This window comes from Elephas maximus, chromosome 3 (assembly GCF_024166365.1).
Source record: "Elephas maximus indicus isolate mEleMax1 chromosome 3, mEleMax1 primary haplotype, whole genome shotgun sequence".
NCBI classification, from domain to species: Eukaryota; Metazoa; Chordata; class Mammalia; order Proboscidea; family Elephantidae; genus Elephas; species Elephas maximus.
The window spans coordinates 91,179,255-91,199,077 of NC_064821.1; the positions used below are offsets into that span (position 1 = coordinate 91,179,255).

At 37.6% G+C, this 19,823-nt stretch overlaps 1 protein-coding gene across 3 annotated transcripts in view; it reads right to left on the reverse strand.

The window, feature by feature from the left end:
• Positions 1 to 19,823, reverse strand: part of SPATA6 (spermatogenesis associated 6) — a 186,229-nt gene that overhangs the window by 100,225 nt on the left and 66,181 nt on the right. For 2 of the 3 annotated variants that reach the window (XM_049879238.1, XM_049879240.1), the window contains exons 4-6: positions 19,117 to 19,158; positions 18,185 to 18,211; positions 17,957 to 18,081 (exon numbers count right to left, since the gene is read on the reverse strand). In XM_049879238.1, the coding sequence (XP_049735195.1) occupies positions 17,957 to 18,081; positions 18,185 to 18,211; positions 19,117 to 19,158 (194 nt within the window). The remainder of the gene's footprint in view (positions 1 to 17,956; positions 18,082 to 18,184; positions 18,212 to 19,116; positions 19,159 to 19,823) is intronic. The other variant, XM_049879239.1, reaches the window with a different exon arrangement.

Sequence of the window (19,823 nt, forward strand, 5' to 3'; positions counted from 1 at the left end):
GTTGGAACCGACTCGATGGCACGTAACAACACCAACATCTGGTCTGTATGCATTTAATTCCTACTTGCCTTACTCTAGTGGCTGGAACCTCCACTGCAAAATTAAACACAAGTGGTGAAAAAGGACATTCTTGCCATGTTGACAATGATATTAGGAAAACACTCAGTCCTTCACCATTGTATATGCTGGTAGCTGTTGAGTGTAAGTTTTCATAGACGTACTTCACCAGGTTGAGCAGCTTTTCTTTTTAAAATATGAATGAGTGTTGAATTTTGTCAAACGGTTTTGCATTTGCTGAAATAATTTTTTTCTTTTTCGTCCTATACTGTTAATATGTTATAGTAAACATACTGGTTTCCAGACATTAAACAGTTCTTGCACACCTAGGATAAAACCTACTTGGTCATGATATAAAAAAATGTGCATTTTCCATGTTACTGGATTTGACTTGCAAATAGTTTAAAAGGATTTTTGAATCTATATACATGAGGGATATTGTTCCGTATTTTTATTGTCTTTTATTGTATCAGAGTAATACCTCAGAAAAACTAACCACAAAATGTTCACTCCTCCTCTATCTTCTGAAGAGCTACTGTTGAAATGACATTGGTATTATTTCTCCCTTAAATGTTTTTTTTGGGTTGAGCCCTTTATGGGAAGACTTCAAATTACTAATCAAATTTCTTTACTTGAAATTTTAAAATTAAAATTTTTTATTTCTTCTTGCCTTTAGGTATAATAATTTGCTTCTTTGTAGGAATTTTTGTCCATTTCATCTAAGTTCTCTAATTAATTAACATGAAGTTGTTCAAACCTTTCCTTTATAATCATGTTAATTTCTGCAGAGTAAGGAGCAATGTCCCCTCTTTCATTCCTCCTTTTGGTAATTTGTGTCTCAGTTCTTTTTCTGTTGTTTGAGTCTAGCTAAAGTCATTAATTGTGTTGATGTTTTCAAAGAACAGACTTTTGGTTTCATTCATTATCTCTATTTTTCTCTATTCTCTTTGATTTAAACTCAGATCTTTATTTTTCCTTTCTTTCACTTATTCTGAATTATATTTGCTCTTTTTCTAGCTTCCTAAGGTGAAAGTTTATATTAATGATTTTAGACCTTTCTTCACTTCTAACAGGAATTTAGAGCTATAAATGTCTTTGCGCAAATTTACCTGCATCTATTAATTTTAATATTTTGTGTTTTTATTTTCACTCCAATATTTTCTAATTTTTCTTTTGATTTCTTCTTTGATCTATAGGTGATTTAGAAGTACATGTTGCTTAGTGTGAAAATATTTGGAAATTTCCCACCTTTCTAACTCCTTTGTGGTTGGAAAATGTACTTAGAAAATTTTCAAATGCCTTAAATTTATTGGCTATTTTTTGTGGCTTAACATAATATATATCCTGAAGAACATTCCAAGAGGGCTGAAAAGAATATGTATCATGCTGCTCAAGAAGTTGGTTAATATTGTTACTGGCTATATTCTTACTGTGGAGTGCAACGGTTAGGCATTTGTTGCTAACGAAAAGGTTGGTGGCTCAAACCCATACAGGGGCTCCACAAGAGAAAGATCTGGCTACAGCAGTTCATCAACAGGGAACTGCCAGAAATTCAAGCTGGATTCCGAAGAGGACATAGAACAAGGGGTATCACTGCTGATGTAAGATGGATCTTGGATGAAAGCAGAGAATACCAGAAAGATGTTTACTTGTGTTTTGTTGACTATGCAAAGGCATTCAGCTGTGTGGATCATAACAAATTATGTACAACGCTGCAAAAAATAGGAATTCCAGAACACTTAATTGTGCCCATGCAGATCCTACACATAGACCAAGAGGCAGTCATTCGAACAGAACAAGGGGATACTGCATGGTTTAAAGTCAGGAAGGGTGTGTGTCAGGGTTGTATGTTTTCACTATATTTAGTCAATCTGTATGGTGAGCAAATAATCCGAGAGGCTGGACTATATGAAGAACGGGGCATCAGGGCTGGAGGAAGACTCATTAACAACCTGCGTTGTGCAGATGACACAATCTTGCTTGCAGATTGCAAAGGGGACTTGAAGCATGTACTGATGTAGATCAAAGACCGCAGCCTTTGGTATGGATTACATCTAAACATAAAGAAAAAAATCCTCACAACTGGGCCAATAAGCAACATCATGATAAAAGGAGAAAAGACTGAAGTCGTCAAGCATTTCAATTTACTTGGATTCACAATCAATGCCCATAGAAACAGCAGTCAGGAAATCAAACGATGCATTGCGTTGGACAAATCTTTTGTGAAATACCTCTTTAAAGTGCTGAAAAGCAAAGATGTCACTTTGAGGGCTAAGTTGTGCCGGACCCAAGCCACGGTGTTTTCAATCACCTCATACACATGGAAAAGTTGAACAATGACTTAGTAAGACGGAAGAAGAATTGATTCCTTTGAACTACAGTGTTGGCGAGGAATACTGAATATACCATACACTGCCAGAACAAGCAAGACTGTCTTGGAAGAAGTATAGTCATAGCGCTCCTTGGAAGCAAGAATGGCAAGACGGTCTCGCATACTTTGGATGTGTTATCCGGAGGGATCAGTTTCTGGAGAGGGACATCATGCTTGGTAAGGTATAGAGTCAGTGAAAAAGAGGAAGACCCTCGACAAGATGGACTGACACTGTGTCTGCAACAATGGGCTCAAACACAGCAACCATTGTGAGGATGGCAATGTTTCATTCTGTCGTACATAGGGTCGCTATGAGTCGGATCTGAGTCAATGGCACCCAACGACAACATTTGCTTCCATAAATATTGGAGCCTAGAAAACCCTGTGGTACAGTTCTAGTCTGTCACATGGAGTTGCTATGAGTAGAAAATCAACTTGATGGCATCCAACAACATATTCTTAACTGATTTTCTGTCTAGTTGACAGATTACTGAAAGAATAGTATAGAAATCTCCAAAAATAATTATTTTATTGTGTATTTCTTATTTCAATATGTCATTTTTTACTTCATGTATGGATGAGGCTCTTTCATTAAGGACATGTTCATTTATGATTGCTGTATCTTTCTAATCTATTAACGCTTTTATTATTATAAAATGTTCCTCTTCATATTTTCACGTCTATTACATCTGATGGAGTCTCTGGTGGCACAAATACTTAAGCACTCAGCTACTAACCAAAACGCTGACAGTTCGAATTCATCTAGGAGTGCATCGAAAGAAAGGCCTGGCTATGTATTTCCAAAAACTACTTCGTTAAAAAACCTATGGAGGTGGAGCGAAGGTGGAAGAACAGACAGACGCTTCTGGCAAGCCCTCTTTACAACAAAGACTCAAAAAAAAAACCAAGTGAAACAAGTATATTTATGACAAGATAGGAGCCCTGAACACCAAAGGCAAGATTAGAAAATGAACTGAGGGGAAGGGGGAGAATGAGATAGTTCAGAAGTGAAGAAGAGTTACCAGACCTGAATTGTGGGGAGCCATCAAGCACCATTCCCAGGAGTGGTGGAGGCGGGCTCGTACTAGTGTTTGGCCACAGTTCCCTCAGGGAGAAGCAGCCAGGCACACAACCTACTCACACCTCTGGAAACAGAGAAGAATGGTGTTCTCGGCAAAAGCTAAGTGCTTACGTATATTTTACTGTACCCCACCACCCCCCACTCCCAAGCTGGCTTCAGCGGCTGACTTTCCTGGGTCTGAGAGAAGCACTGTTGAGTGCCTAGAGCCATCCTCCCGGCCTCGGAGAAGGAACAAATTTGTAATTGAGGGAAAAGATAATTTATCAGCTCCACTAACCAGGGGAGCTCAGGACAGAAGTGACTCATATTCCAGCATAAACAGTCCATGGACTTGGAGTACCTTTCCCCTCTGCATGGACCTGTGTGGGCCCATTTCAGGAGTATAGACCCTTCTTGGCGGACTCCAACCATCTCACCTGTGCAGCGGAGAGGTTGGTGTTAGATGTTTGACATTGCTTTGCCTACTAAATAGCGTCCTCACCTACCCACATCAGGGGCCTGAGGACTGGTAGCTCCACTCAGGTCACCCAGCCACCTGTGACAGGGATCTAAGGATAACTGGTACCTCCCAGTCCTTACAACCAAAAACACTGGGTGCCTGTGGTCTATATGCAGAATCTATCCACCTGCACACTCTAGGGGACAGGGACACGCTTTACCCAGAGACACGTGGGGGATGATTCTCAGACCCTGCCTTGTTCAGAGTGTGACCCCCCTCCTGCAAACAGATACTGGTACCTACACCAATCACCCCTGCCCCTCTAAGGCTGTAGGACAGAGCCTGTACCACACACTTGATGCTCAGCTACCTGTACACCTAAGCTGAATTCATACAAGGAAAGTGAATAAACTCCTAAACTGATATACCTGATAATAGCTTTAGTCATCTGGGGACAGGACGTCAGAGCTCCAAAGGTGAAAATAATCAAGCTAGTTCACTCAAGCAACCCATTTGGGCATATCAAAACAAAACAAAGCAAGAAAGAGGCTACAACACAGCAAGCAAACAGAAAATAAACTAATATAATAACTTATAGATAGCTTGGAGGCAACAGTCACTATCAACTCACATAAAGAAACAGACCATGATCACCTCAATAAGCTCTCAAAACAAAGAATCAAGGGATCTTACAGTTGAAAGTGCCTTCCTGGAGTTACCAGAGGTAGAATACAAAAGATTAATATACAAAACCCTTCAAGATATCAGGGAGGAAATGAGACAATACGCAGAACAAGCCAAGGAACACACAGATAAAGCAACTGAAGAAATTAAAAAGATTATTCAGGAACATAATTAAAAAATTAATAAGCTGGAAAAATCCATAGACAGACAGCAATCAGAAATTCAGAAGATTAGCAACAAAATTATAGAAGTAGACAACTCAAGAGAAAGTCAGAGAAGCAGATTTCAGTGGAAGGCAGAATTCCTGCACTTGGAGATAAAGCACTTGGTACTAATATATTTGAAGAAAAATCAAATAAAGGAATTAAAAAAAAAAATGAAGAAACCTTAAGAATCATGTGGGACTCTATCAAGAAAATAACCTACAAGTGATTGGAGTACCAGAAGAGGGAGGGTTAACAGAAAATACAGAGAAAATTGTTGAAGATTTGTTGGCAGAAAAGTTCCCTGATATCGTAAAAGATGAGAAAATATCTATCCAAGGTGCTCATCGAACTCCACATAAGGTAGATGTTAAAAGAAAGTCACCAAGACATATTATAATCAAACTTGACAAAACCAAATATAAAGAGAGAGTTTTAAGAGCAGCCAGGGATAAACGAAAATTCGTCTGCAAAAGAGACACAATAAGAATAAGCTCGGACTACACGGCAGAAAGAATGCAAGCAAGAAGGCAATGGGATGACTATACAAAAAATTGAAGGAAAAAAATTGCCAGCCAAGAATCATCTATCTAGCAAAACTCACTCTCAAATATGAAGGTGAAATTACGACATTTCTAGATAAACAGAAGTTTAGGGAATTCATAATAACCAAACCAAAACTATAAGAGAAACTAAAGGAAGTTCTTTGGTTAGAAAATCAATAATATCAGGTACTAACCTAAGACTGGAACACTGGGCAGAGCAATCAGAAGTTAACTCAGACAGGAAAATCACAAAAATAACTCGATTAAAAAAAAAAGTTAAAAACAGGGTGACAGTGATGTTATTATGTAAAAGAAGACAACACTAAAACACTAAGGAGAGACTAGGAAATGCAGTCATAGATCTTTCATTTAGAGAGGAAGATAAGGTGATACAAAGAAATAAAAGATAGGTTGAAATTTAGAAAAATAGGGGCAAATAATAAGGTAACCACAAATGAGACAAATTATCCTACACAGCAAAATAAAATACAAGAAAAAAATAGAGACTCAGCAGAAACAGAATCAACAACAATGAATATGAGGAAAGGACAATATATAATCTACTAAGCACATAAAATTAACTAGGAAAAACAATTTGTCAACAACACACACAAAAAGGCATCAAAATGACAGCACTAAATTCATACCGATCTATAATTATGCCAAATGTAAATGGACTAAATGCATCAATAAAGAGACAGAGAGTGGCAGAATGGATTAAAAAACACGATCTGTCTATATGCTGTCTACAAGGGACACATCTTAGACTTAGAGACACAAACAAACAAACTCAAAGGATGTAAAAAAAAATATCAAGCAAACAACAATCTAAAAAGAACAGGAGTGGCAATATTAATTTCTGACAACGTAGACTTTAAAGTTAAATCAATCAGAAAGGATAAGGAAGGACACTATATAATGATAAAAGGGACAATATACCAAGAAGATATAACCATATTAAGTATTTATGCACACAATGATAGGGCTGCAAGATACATAAAACAAATTCTATCAGCACTGAAAAGTGAAATAGACAGCTCCACAATAATAGTAGGAGACTTCAACACTCCAGTTTCGGTGAAGGACAGGACATCCAGAAAGAAGTTCAATAAAGACAAGGATGATCTAAACGCCACAATTAACGAACCTGACCTCATAGATATATACAGAACACTCCATCCAACAGCAGCCAAGTATACTTTCTTTTCTAGTGCACATGGAATAGACCACATATTAGGTCATAAAGCAAGCCTTAACAGAATCCAAAACATTGAAATATTACAAAGCATCTTCTCTGACCATAAGGCCATAAAAATGGAAATCAATAACAGAAAAAGCAGAGAAAAGAAATCAAACACTTGGAAACTGAACAATACCCTGCTCAAAAATGACTAGGTTATAGAAGACATTAAGGATGGAATAAAGAAATTCATAGAATCCAATGAGAATGAAAACACTTCCTATCAGAACCTTTGGGACACAGTGAAAGCAGTGTTCAGAGGTCAATTTATATCAATAAATGCACACATACAAAAAGAAGAAAGGAACAAAATCAAAGAATTATCCCTACAGCTTGAACAAATAGAGAGCAACAAAAGAAACCCACAGGCACCAGAAGAAAACAAATAATAAAAATTAGAGCTGAACTAATTGAAATAGAAAACAAAAAACAATGAAAAGAATTAACAAGACCAAAAGCTGGTTCTTTGAAAAAAAATCAACAAAATTGATAAACCATTGGCCAAACTAACAAAAGAAAAACAGAAGAGGAAGCAAATAACCCGAATAAGAAATGGGATGGGCGATATGACAACAGACCTAACTGAAATTAAAAGAATCATATCAGATAATATGAAAAATTCTACTCTAACAAATTTGAAAACCTAGAAGAAATGGATGAATTCCTAGAAACACACTACCTACCTAAACTAAAAAAAAAAAAAAAGAGGTAGAACAACTAAATAGACCCATAACAAAAGAAGAGATTGAAAAGGTAATCAAAAAGTTCCCCCCGCAAAAAAGCCCTGGCCTGGAAAGCTTCACTGCAGAGTTCTACCAAACTTTCAGAGAAGAGTTAACACCACTACCACTAAAGGTATTTGAGAGCACAGAAAAGGACGGAATACTACCAAACTCATTCTATGAAGCCAGCACATCCCTGATACCAAAACCAGGTAAAGACACCACACAAAAAAGAAAATTACACACTGATATCCCTCATGAATTTAGATGCAAAAATCCTCAACAAAATTTGAGCCAATAGAATTCAACAACATATCAAAAAAATAATTCACCATGACCAAGTGGGATTCATACCAGGTATGCAGGGATGGTTCATATTAGAAAAACAATTAATGTAATTCATCATATAAATAAAACAAAAGACAAGAATCACATGATTTTATCAATCGATGCAGAAAAGGCATTTGACAAAGTTCAACACCCACTCATGATAAAAACTCTCAGCAAAATAGGAATACAAGGAAAATTCCTCAACATATTAAAGGGCATTTATACAACCCAATAGCCAACATCATCCTAAATGGAGAGAGCCTGAAAGCGTTCCCCCTGAGATCGAGAACCAGACAAGGATGTCCTTTATCACCTATCTTATTCAGCATTGTGCTGGAGGTCCTAGCCAGAACTATTAGGCTAGATAAAGAAATACAGGGCATCCCGATTGGCAAGGACGAAGTAAAAGTATCTCTATTTGCAGATGACATGATCTTATACACAGAAAACTCTAAAGAATCCTCCAGAAAACTACTGAAACTAATAGAAGCGTTCAGCAGAGTATTGGGATGCAAGATAAACATACAAAAATCAGTTGGATTCCTCTATACCAACAAAAAAAACATTGAAGAGGAAACCACCAAATCAATACCATTTACACTAGCCCCCAAGAAGATAAAATACTTAGGAATAAATCTTACCAGAGATGTAAAAAGCTTATACAAAGAAAACTACAGCACACTTCTGTAAGAAACCAAAAGAGACCTACATAAGTGGAAAAACATATCTTGCTCATGGATAGGAAGACTTACCATTATAAAAATGTTTATTCCACCAAAAACAATCTATACAGTTAATGCAATTCCAATCCAAATTCCAACGACATCTTTTAATGAGACTGAGAAACAAATCACCAACTTCATACAGAAGGGAAAGAGGCCCCGGATAAGTAAAGCATTACTGAAAAACAAGGACAAAGCGGGAGGCCTTCCTCTACCTGATTTTAGAAGCTATTATGCTGCCACAGTAGTCAAAACAGCCAGATATATAGACCAATGGAACAGGATTGAGAATCCAGACATAAATCTATCCACATACGAGCAGTTGATATTTGACAAAGACCACAAAACAGTTATATGGGGGAAAAGACAGTCTTTTTGACAAATGGGGCTGGCATAACTGGATACCCACCCGCAAAAAAATGAAACAAGACCCATACCTCACTCCATGCTCAAAAACGAGCTGAAAATGGATCAAAGGCCTAAATACAAAATCTAAAACAATAAAGACCATGGAAAAAAAAAAAACTAGGGACAACACTAGGAAACCTAATACATGGCATAAACAGTATACAAAACATTACTAACGATGCAAAAGAAAAACTAGATAACTGGAGCTCCTAAAAATCAAACACTTATGCTCATTCAAAGACTTCACCAAAAGAGTAAAAAGATTTTCTACAGACTGGGAAAAAGTTTTTAGTTATTACATTTCCGATCAGCGCCTGATCTCTAAAATCTACATAATACTGCAAAAACTCAATCACAAAAAGACAAATGACCCAATTAAAAAATGGGCAAAGAGATGAACAGACACATCACTAAAGAAGACATTCAGGTAGCTAACAGATACATGAGGGTATCCTCACAATCATTAGCCATTGTTGCTGTTGTTGTTAGGTGCCCTCTAGTCAGTTCCTACTCATAGCGACCCTATGCACAACAGAATGAAACACTGCCCAGTGCTGAGCAACCCTTACCGTCGTTGTCATGCTTGAGCTCATTGTTGCAGCCACTGTGTCAATCCACCTCGTTGAGGGTCTTCTTCCTCTTTTCTGCTGACCCTGTACTCTGCCAAGCATGATGTCCTTCTCCAGGGACTGATCCCTCCTGACAACACTTCCAAAGTATGTAAGACGCAGTCTCGCCATCCTTGCCTCTAAGGAGCATTCTGGTTGTACTTCTTCTAAGATAGATTTGTTCGTTCTTTTGGCAGTCCATGGTATATTCAACATTCTTCGCCAACACCACATTCAAAGATATGAATTCTTCTTTCGGCTTCCTTATTCATTGTCCAGCTTTCACATGCATATGATGTGATTGAAAATGCCATGGCTTGGGTCAGGCGCACCTTAGTCTTCAAGGTGACATCTTTGCTCTTCGACACTTTAAAGAGGTCCTTTGCAGCAGATTGCCCAATGCAATGCGTCTTTTGATTTCTTAACTGTGGCTTCCATGGCTGTTGATTGTGGATCCAAGTAAAATGAAATCCTTCACAACTTCAGTCTTTCCTCCGTTTACCATGATGTTGCTCACTAGTCCATTTATGAGAATTTTTGTTTTCTTTCTGCTGAGGTGCAATCCACACTGAAAGCTGTGGTCTTTGGTCTTCATCAGTAAGTACTTCAAGTCCTCTTCACTTTCAGCAAGCAAGGTTGTGCCATCTGCATAACGCAGGTTGTTAATGAGTCTTCCTCCAATCCTGATGCCCCATTCTTCTTCTTATAGCCCAGCTTCTCGTATTATTTGTTCAGCATACAGATTGAATAGATACAGTGAAAGAATACAACCCTGACGCACACCTTTCCTGACTTTAAACCCATCAGCATCCCCTTGTTCTGTCCGTACAACTGCCTCTTGATCTATGTAAAGGTTCCTAACGAGAACGATAAAGTGTTCTGGAATTCCCATTCTTCGCAACATCATCCACATTACTTATGATCCACAGAGTCAAATGCCTTTGCATAGTCAATAAAACACAGGTAAACATCCTTCTGGTATTCTCTGTTTTCAGCCAGGATCCATCTGACATCAGCAATGATATCCCTGGTTCCATGTCCTCTTCTGAAACCAGCCTGAATTTCTGGCAGTTCTCTGTCGATATACTGCTGCAGCCATTTTTGAATGACCTTCAACAGAATTTTGCTTGCATGTGATATTAATAATATTGTTCTATAATTTCCACATTTGTTTGGATCACCTTTCTTGGGAATGAGCATAAATATGGATCTTTTCCAGTCAGTTGGCCAGGAAGCTGTCTTCCATATTTCATGGCACAGACAAGTGAGCACCTCCTGCGCTGCATCGGTTTGTTGAAACATCTCAATTGATATTCCATCAATTCCTGGAGCCTTGTTTTTTGCCAATGCCTTCAGTGCAGCTTGGACTTCTTCCTTCAGTACCATCGGTTCCTGATCATATGCCACCTCCTGAAATGGTTAACACCGACTAATTCTTTTTGGTATAATGACTCTGTGTATTCCTTCCATCTTCTTTTGATGCTATCTGCGTCACTTAACATTTTCCCCTTAGAATCTATCTTCACTGTTGCAACTTGGGGCTTGAATTTTTTCTTCAGTTCTTTCAGCTTGAGAAACGTCGAGCATGTTCTTCCCTTTTGGTTTTCTATCTCCAGCTCTTTGTACGTGTCATTATAATACTTTGTCTTTTCGAGAAGCCCTTTGAAATCTGTTTAGTTCTTTTACTTTTTCAATTCTTCATTTTGCTTTAGCTGCTCGACATTCGAGAACAAGTTTCAGAGTCTCCTCCAACATCCATCTTGGTCGTTTCTTTCTTTCCTGTCTTTTCACTGACCTCTGACTTTCTTCATGGATGATGTCCATCATGTCATTCCACAACTCGTCTGGCCTTCCGTCACTAGTGTTGAATGCATCACATCTATTCTTGAGATGGTCTCTAAATTCAGGTGGGATATAGTCAAGGTCATTTTTTGGCTCTCGTGGACTTGCTCTGATTTTCTTCAGTTTCAGCTTGAACTTGCATAGGAGCAATTGATGGCCTGTTCCACAGTCGGCCCCTGGCCTTGCTCTGACTGATGATATTGAGCTTTTCCATCGTCTCTTTCCACAGATGTAGACAATTTGATTTCTGTGTTTTCCATCTGGCGAGGTCCATGTGTATAGGCACCGTTTATGCTGGTGAAGAAAAGAATTTGCAAAGAAGTCACTGGTCTTGCAAAATTCTATCATTTGATCTCCAGCATTGTTTCTATCACCAAGGCCACATTTTCCAGCTACTGATCCTTCTTTGTTTCCAACTTTCCCATTCCAATCGCCAGTAATTATCAATGCATCTTGATTGCATGTTTGATCAATTTTACCCTGCAGCAGCTGATAAAAATCTTCTATTTCTTCATCCTTGGCCCTAGTGGTTGGTGCATAAATTTGAATAATAGTCGTATTAACTAGTCTTCCTTGTAGGTGTATGGACATTATCCTATTACTGACAGTGTTGTACATCAGGATAGATCTTCAAATGTTGTTTTTGATGATGAATGCAACGCCACTACTATTCGAGCTGTCATTCCCAGCATAGTAGACTATATGATTATCCGATTCAAAATGGCCAATACCAGTCCATTTCAGCTCACTAATGCCTAAAATATCAATGTTTATGCATTCCATTTAATTTTTGATGATTTCCAGTTTTCCTCGTCGTACATTCTGGGTTCCTACTATTAACAGATGTTTACAGCTGTTTCTTCTCATTTTGAGTTGCGGCACATCAGCAAATGAACGTCCCAAAAGCTTTACTCCATTCACATCATTAAAGTCAACTCTACTTTGAGGAGGCAGTTCTTCCCCAGTCATCTTTTCAGTGCCTTCCAACGTCGGGGCTCATCTTTCAGCACTGTATCAGACAATATTCCATTGCTACTCATAATGTTTTCACTGGCTAATGCTTTTCAGAAGTAGACTGCCGGGTCCTTCTTCCTAGTCTGTCTTAGTCTGGAAGCTCAGCTGAAAACTATCCTCCATGGGTGATCCTGCTGGTATCTGAATACCGGTGGCATAACTTCCAGCATCACAGCAACACACAAGCCCCCACAGTACAACAAACTGACGGACATGTGGGGGCATTAGCCATTAGAGAAATGCAAATCAAAACTACAATGAGATTTCATTTTGCTCCAACAAGGCTGGCATTAATCCAAAAAACACAAAATAAACGTTGGAGAGGCTATGGAGAGATTGGAATACTTACACACTGCTGGTGGGAATGTAAAATGGTACAACCACTATGGAAATTAATTTCGCACTTCCTTAAAAACCTAGAAATCAAACTACCATATGATCCAGCAATCCTACTTCTTGGAATATATCCTAGAGAAATAAAAACCTTTACATGAGCAGATATATGCACAGCCATGTTCACTGCAGCACTGTTTATAATAGCAAATAGAAGGAAGCAACCAAGGTGCCCATCAACGGATGAATGGATAAATAAATTATGGTATATTCACACAATTGGAATACTACACATTGATAAAGAACAGTGATGAATCCGTGAAACATTTCATAACATTGAGAATCTGGAAGGCATTATGCTGAGTGAAATTAGTCAGTGCCAAAGGACAAATACATGTAAGACCACTACTATAAGAACTCAAGAAATAGTTTAAACAGAGAAGAAAATATTCTTTGATGGTTATGAGAGGGGAGAGGGAGGGAGGATGGGAGGGGGTATGCACTGATTAGATAGTAGATAAGAACTACTTTAGGTGAAGCGAAAGACAACACACAATACAGGCGAGGTCAGCACAAGTGGACTAAACGAAAAGTAGTTTCCTGAATAAACTGAATGCTCCGAAGGCCAGCGCAGCAAGGGCGAGGGTTTGGAGACCATGGTTTCAGGGGACTTCTAAGTCAATTGGCATAATAAAATCTATAAAGAAAACATTCTGCATCCCACTTTGGAGAGTGGCATCTGGGGTCTTAAACACTAGCAAGTGGCCAGCTAACATGCATCAATTGGTCTCAACCCACCTGGATCAAAGGAGAATGAAGAACACCAAGGACACAAGGTAATTACGAGCCCAAGAGACAGAAAGGGCCACAGAAACCAGAGACTTCATCATCCTGAGACCAGAAGTACTAGATGTTTCCCACCTACAATGGATGACTGCCTGACAGGGAACATAACAGAGAACCCCTGAGGGAACAGGAGGGCAGTGGGATGCAGAGCCCAAATTCTCATAAAAAGACCAGACTTAATGGTCTGACTGAGACTAGAAGGACCCTGGTGGTCATGACCCCCAGACCTTCTGTTGGCCCAGGACAGGAACCATTCCCAATGCCAACTCTTTAGATAGGGACTGGACTGGACAATGGGTTGGAGAGGGATGCTGGTGAGGATTGAGCTTCTTGGATCAGGTGGACACTTGAGACTATGTTGGCCTCTCCTGCCTGGGGGGGGAGATGAGAGGGTAGAGGGGGTTATAAGCTGGTGAAATGGACACGAAAAGAGAGAGTGGAGGGAGGGAGTGGGATGTCTCATTAGGGGGAGAGCAATTGGGAGTATGTAGCAAGGTATATGTAAGTTTTTGTGTCAGAGACTGACTTGATTTATAAACCTTTACTTAAAGCATAATAAAAAAAATACACACAAAAAAAAAACACCCATGGAACACAGTTCTACTTTGAAATGCATGGTGTCATCATCAGCTGGAATCAATTCAACAGTAACTGGTGGTGGTAGTGGATTATATCTGATATTAGTATAGCCATCTCAGCTCTCTTATGATTATTGTTACATGTTGTTGTTGTTAGATGCCGTCGAGTCAGTTCCTACTTATAAGGACCCTATGCACAACAGAACGAAACACTGCCCGGTCCTGCGCCATCCTTACAATCATTATGCTTGAGCTCATTGTTGCAGCCACTGTGCCAATCCACCTCGTTGAGGGTCTTCCTCTTTTCCGCTGACCCTGTACTCTGCCAAGCATGATGTCCTTTTCCAGGGACTCATCCCTCCTGACAACATGTCCAAAGTATGTAAGACGCAGTCTTGCCATCCTTGCCTCTAAGGAGCATTCTGGCTGCACTTCTTCCCAGACAGATGTTCATTCTTTTGGCAGTCCATGGTATATTGGATATTCTTCGCCAATACCACAATTCAAAGGGGTCAGCTCTTCTTTGGTCTTCCTTGTTCACTGTCTAGTTTTCACATGCATATGACATGATTGAAAATACCATGGCTTGGGTCAGGCGCACCTTAGTCTTCAGGGTGACATCTTTGCTCTTCAACACTTTGAAGAGGTCCTTTGCAGCAGATTTACCCAATGCAGTGCGTCTTGTGATTTCTTGACTGCTGCTCCCATGGCTGTTGATTGTGAATCCAAGTAAAATGAAATCCTTGACAACTTCAGTCTTTTCTCCGTTTATCATGATGTTGCTCATTGGTCCAGTTGTGAGGATTTTTGTTTTCTTTATGTTGAGGTGTAATCCATACTGAAGGCTGTGGTCTTTGATCTTCATTAGTAAGTGCTTCAAGTCCTTTTCACTTTCAGCAAGCAAGGTTGTGTCATCTGCATAACGCAGGTTGTTAATAAGTCTTCCTCCAATCCTGATGCCCGGTTCTTCTTTATATAGCCCAGCTTCTCGAATTATTTGTTCAGCATACAGATTGAATAGGTACGGTGAAAGAATACAACCCTGACGCACACCTTTCCTGACTTTAAACCAATCAGTATTCCCTTGTTCTGTCTGAACAACTGCCTCTTGATCTATGTAAAGGTTCCTCATGAGCACAATTTAGTGTTCTGGAATTCCCATTCCTCGCAATGTTATCCATAATTTGTTATGATCCACACAGTCGAATACCTTTACATAGTCAATAAAACACAGGTAAACATCCTTCTGTTATTCACTGCTTTCAGCCAGGATCCATCTGACATCAGCGATGATATCCCTGGTTCCAAGTCCTGTTCTGAAACCGGCCTGAATTTCTGGCAGTTCCCTATCGATATACAGCTGCAGTTGTTTTTGAATGATCTTCAGTAAAATTGTTACATAGTATATCTTTTTCCATCCCTTGACTTTCAATTTTTTTGTGTCTTTGAATAAAGTACATCTCTTTTTTTTTCTTGAAGAAATCATATAATTGGATCTTAACTTTTTTTTTCCAGTCTGACAATCTCTGCCTTTTGGTAGGAGTATTTTAACCATTCACATTTAGTTATTGATATCAAAATCCATACTGATTTGGATTTACATGTGCCATTTTTCTATTTGGTTTATACATGTGCTGTTTCTTTCCTATTCTATTTTTCCTAGGGATCTCACATGTACATTGCTCATTCGTTATCAAACGGACCTGTAAACATTCTGCCTTCTGTTGATTATTTGTGTGTTGGTTGAGGAATGCATTCAAAACTACATCCAGTTCTCCAGTTTCCCTTTGCTTTCACTTTTTTGCTGGACTCTCACTGTCTCCCCTCTACATGTATAGCTTTTCAGTCAGTCAGGAATGTATGGATAGCTTATCTCAGCCTTTTTATTGTTCCTTCACTTCCAGGATCTTCCTGTCAACTCTTTGGCTGGTCTGCTGCTTACCCCAATCAGAACTGCAGTCAGCCTAGCAAAGGTGTAAGGTTTCCCTATCCATTCCCAACTAAATTTGTCACTTTTAACAGGGAAAGCTACAGTCTTGTCACTCTACTCAAAATCGATTATGTCCCTACAGGTTGCAAAATGGATAAATTTTGCATCCATCCCCAGATTTGTGACACTATAGTTTTCACTGACCACACTGAGTATGGGAGTAGGCCCAAGCAAGAAGGCTACATACTCCTGCCATTTTTACAAAGTTACAGCAGTTTTCAAACATAAGCGCTTCTTAATTTGTTATTTGACTCCATCAGTTTACAGTGCTCTGAAGTTGTTTATGGCAATTGTGTCCCGTTTACACTTCTTTTTGTGTAGAATAATTGCCAGTCTCTTCACAGCCCCATTACCAGAAGCCCTTATCGTTCATATATTTTTTACTTTAGTAATTCAACATCTTTCCAATGTATGCAAAGGTAACTCAAATTAAAATATGAAAGATAGATTCCTGCTAATGGTCCATACTCTTGAGTTTATATTACCATCTTGGCATGACACAGCATTTAAAACTACTTTAAAGGGACCGTAACTTTAAAATATGAGTACTCTGTTTCATTGCAGGTTTCTAGACAGTTCCAAACACTCTTTGAAGACTTTTATAATTGCAGGAGCTAACTAATTAAACACTGAAAATATCACGTATGAGCCATATTTTCAAAGATTTGCAAGGCAACTTTAAAACTTTTAGTAAGCTGAAATTGCTATTTCATGGGATAGAAAACATAAACCCAGACCTACATGAGAAGTTATTTAATTCATCATATTGGCTCATATATCACCCCACTTTCCTTATTCAGACTCTATAACATTTATAAAATTGTAAAAAATGCCTTTCCAAATAACTTCAACCTATACAACTTTTGTTTTTAGCTCTTTCAAAAAGCAGAGGCTTCTTTCAGTTTCTCTGAGTAGAAGACTTATTTTCAGGAATAAAAATATTTTAAATGTATTCAACTAAATTTGAAGGAAGTTTTATGAAGGCATGAGAGAGTCAGCCTTTCCTCAATGTAGCTTTCACTTTTAGGTATATGACTATATATTTCCATTACATGAACATATTACAATTAATCTATTTAAACTCCTACTAATGGACATTTCAATTGCTCCCAGTTTTCACTATTATGAACAATGCTACAAACAAACATTCTTAAGAAGGCTTTTAGTATACCAGAAAGAATATATCTCTAAGATATGTATAAGCATCTTTGCCTTTACTAGATAACTCTGAACTATATTGTTCCAATTTACAGAGCATAAAACTAAACCAAACCCATTGCCATCGCGTCAATTCTGACTCATAGCGACCCTATAGGACAGGGTAGAACTGCCCCATGGAGTTTCCAAAAAGTGCCAGGTGTATTTGAAGCACCAATTTTTTGGTTAGCAGCCCTAGATTTTAGCCACTATGCCACCAGCGTTTTCTTACAGGGCACAGCAGCATTAAAAAAAAAAAAAGAAAAAAAAATCAAACCCATTGCTGTACAGTCAATTTCAACTCATAGCAAACATATAATATTTTCCATTTTTTCATACCTTTGATATTGCCACATTTATTAAATTTTGCCAAATATATTATGGCTATAAAAATGAAATCATGGTTTTTAATTTGGATTCCACTAAATGTTAATGAGAATTAGCACCTTTTCAAATGTTTACTGGTAATTCCTTTGAAAGAAAAAAAGAAGGGAAGCCATCTGAAAATATAAAGTAAAATTAATATCTGTTCATTTAGATGGTAGATGCAGCATGGATTCTGTTAAATTATTTTCATTTAGATTTCAGTGTGTTTGAAATAACATTATAATTTTATAAAACAAGTAACCTTTAAACAAAATTAAACTTTGAATTTGTTCTTCAAATTGGAGGTATTGAGGGCTATGTGGTAGCTCTTGACAATATTCCTACATCAGAAATTGACTCATAAAAGAGTAAGCACTTACTCTAAGGCCAGAAATCCTCCTCATGGTAACCTGGCGGTTTGAATCATGGTGTCCAGAAATTTGGTTTGGACCCGGGAACATGAAATCTCTTGTATTTTCATCATACGTAGACAGTGTTTCACCCACTACAAGAAAGACATCCTATGATTCAAATTATAACAAAATATTCTACTTAGAAACAAGATCATCAAGTACGATATATATGTTGCCTGAGCCTTATTGAAATACCTGCTTCAGGGCCATGTATTTTTTTTCCTATGAAAGAAAAATTAAAATAAAGGTATATTAAATGGATTAACACATTTAATTATTCAGGAATATGCTACATTTCACTAATTCTTTTTTTACTCCCTTTTTGTAGAATGGGGATATTCATATACATTCAGTGAACACCTATGAGTTGGTAAAAAAGCAAATATCTATTTAAAAATATCAAATTGGTATGGCATTTACACATCTTAAATTTAATTATGATCCCTACAACTTCACTGTTTTCTATGTACCATTATAAAATATAGGGTTACATTTTTTAAAAATTTAGACTTTTCTAGAATTTGCAATTACCTGAATTAGGTATACATGTAATACACAAAATTTTTAGATAACTAGCTTTCAATAAAACATAGCTCTCTATTTTTGACATAAGGCAATAATTTAATTAAGATATATTTCTTCTATAATCATACAAATCAGTAAGACAAATAAAACTAATCTACATACGTTAACTCTACCTCCCCCAGAGATCTGTAATGTTTATTAATAGGTAAAGTTTTATTCCTCTCCACTCCACAATAACAGCCAATACACACACAAAAGATAAATTACTTCAGCAACAGAAGTGCATAATTTTAGAAAATCACAACAATTTAAGAGTCAATTTTTATGGTTTTCACAAAATATCTTAGGTTAATATCAATTTATTTTCCACTCTGAATTACTACTATTAATTCAGTTTTAGAAAAATGTGTTCAAATATCATTTATGTCAATCTTTCTGTATATATTATTTTGTTCTATTGATCTTTTACACATAATGGAACAATGACAGAAGCTCTACACTGTTCTTCATTTAGAAAAAAGGAGAAAAGATGAAATCTTTAAAGAGCATTTTCACTGAAATAGGTTTCCATTCAATTACCTTATCAACATGTAATACATTACCTGGCGGAACAAGCTGTATCAACTCAAACACTGCTGTATCATCTGAAAATTTAAAGAAAATCTTTGTTTAAGTAAATTAATAATAAGCAAAGGTTAGTACTTTACCCAAAAAACTATCTAAAGGCCAAAGAAATTGCTGGGTAGACTACATATATCTCAGTAGACTATCTTTATAAACATAAATTTTGTCTATATCTTAAGCAGAGTGATGAGTACATCTGGGTACTTGCGGTATGTCTAAATATGTCTAAAGTATTTTATAATAAATTATAAAAATAAAATTGTGTCCTTCCTTCCTTATAAGAACTCATGAAAAAGCCATAATCTCTCTTCCTTAACACTGTGGCATTTTCATTCAATTGAAAAATTAGTCATTTAGCCCTCTACCTATATTTCATATCTATGAAAGGCACTGGATACCCTCTTTGGGTCATACTCTGGGTCAGTAATAAACAGAAAACACACACACACTATGTCCTTTTCCCTCAAGTATCTTACATTCAATTGAGAAGATAACATTAAGTGACATAAACACCCAAATAAATACATAATTACAAATCACAAGTGCAATGAAAACATTGTAAGTGCTGTGACAGTAGCACTGAGTAGCTATGAGACCTAATCTAGGCAGGGAGTCAGGGAAAGTTCCCTAAGGAAGAGATCTTTGGGACCTAATCTACAGTATAAATAGGTGTTAACTGGGGAGT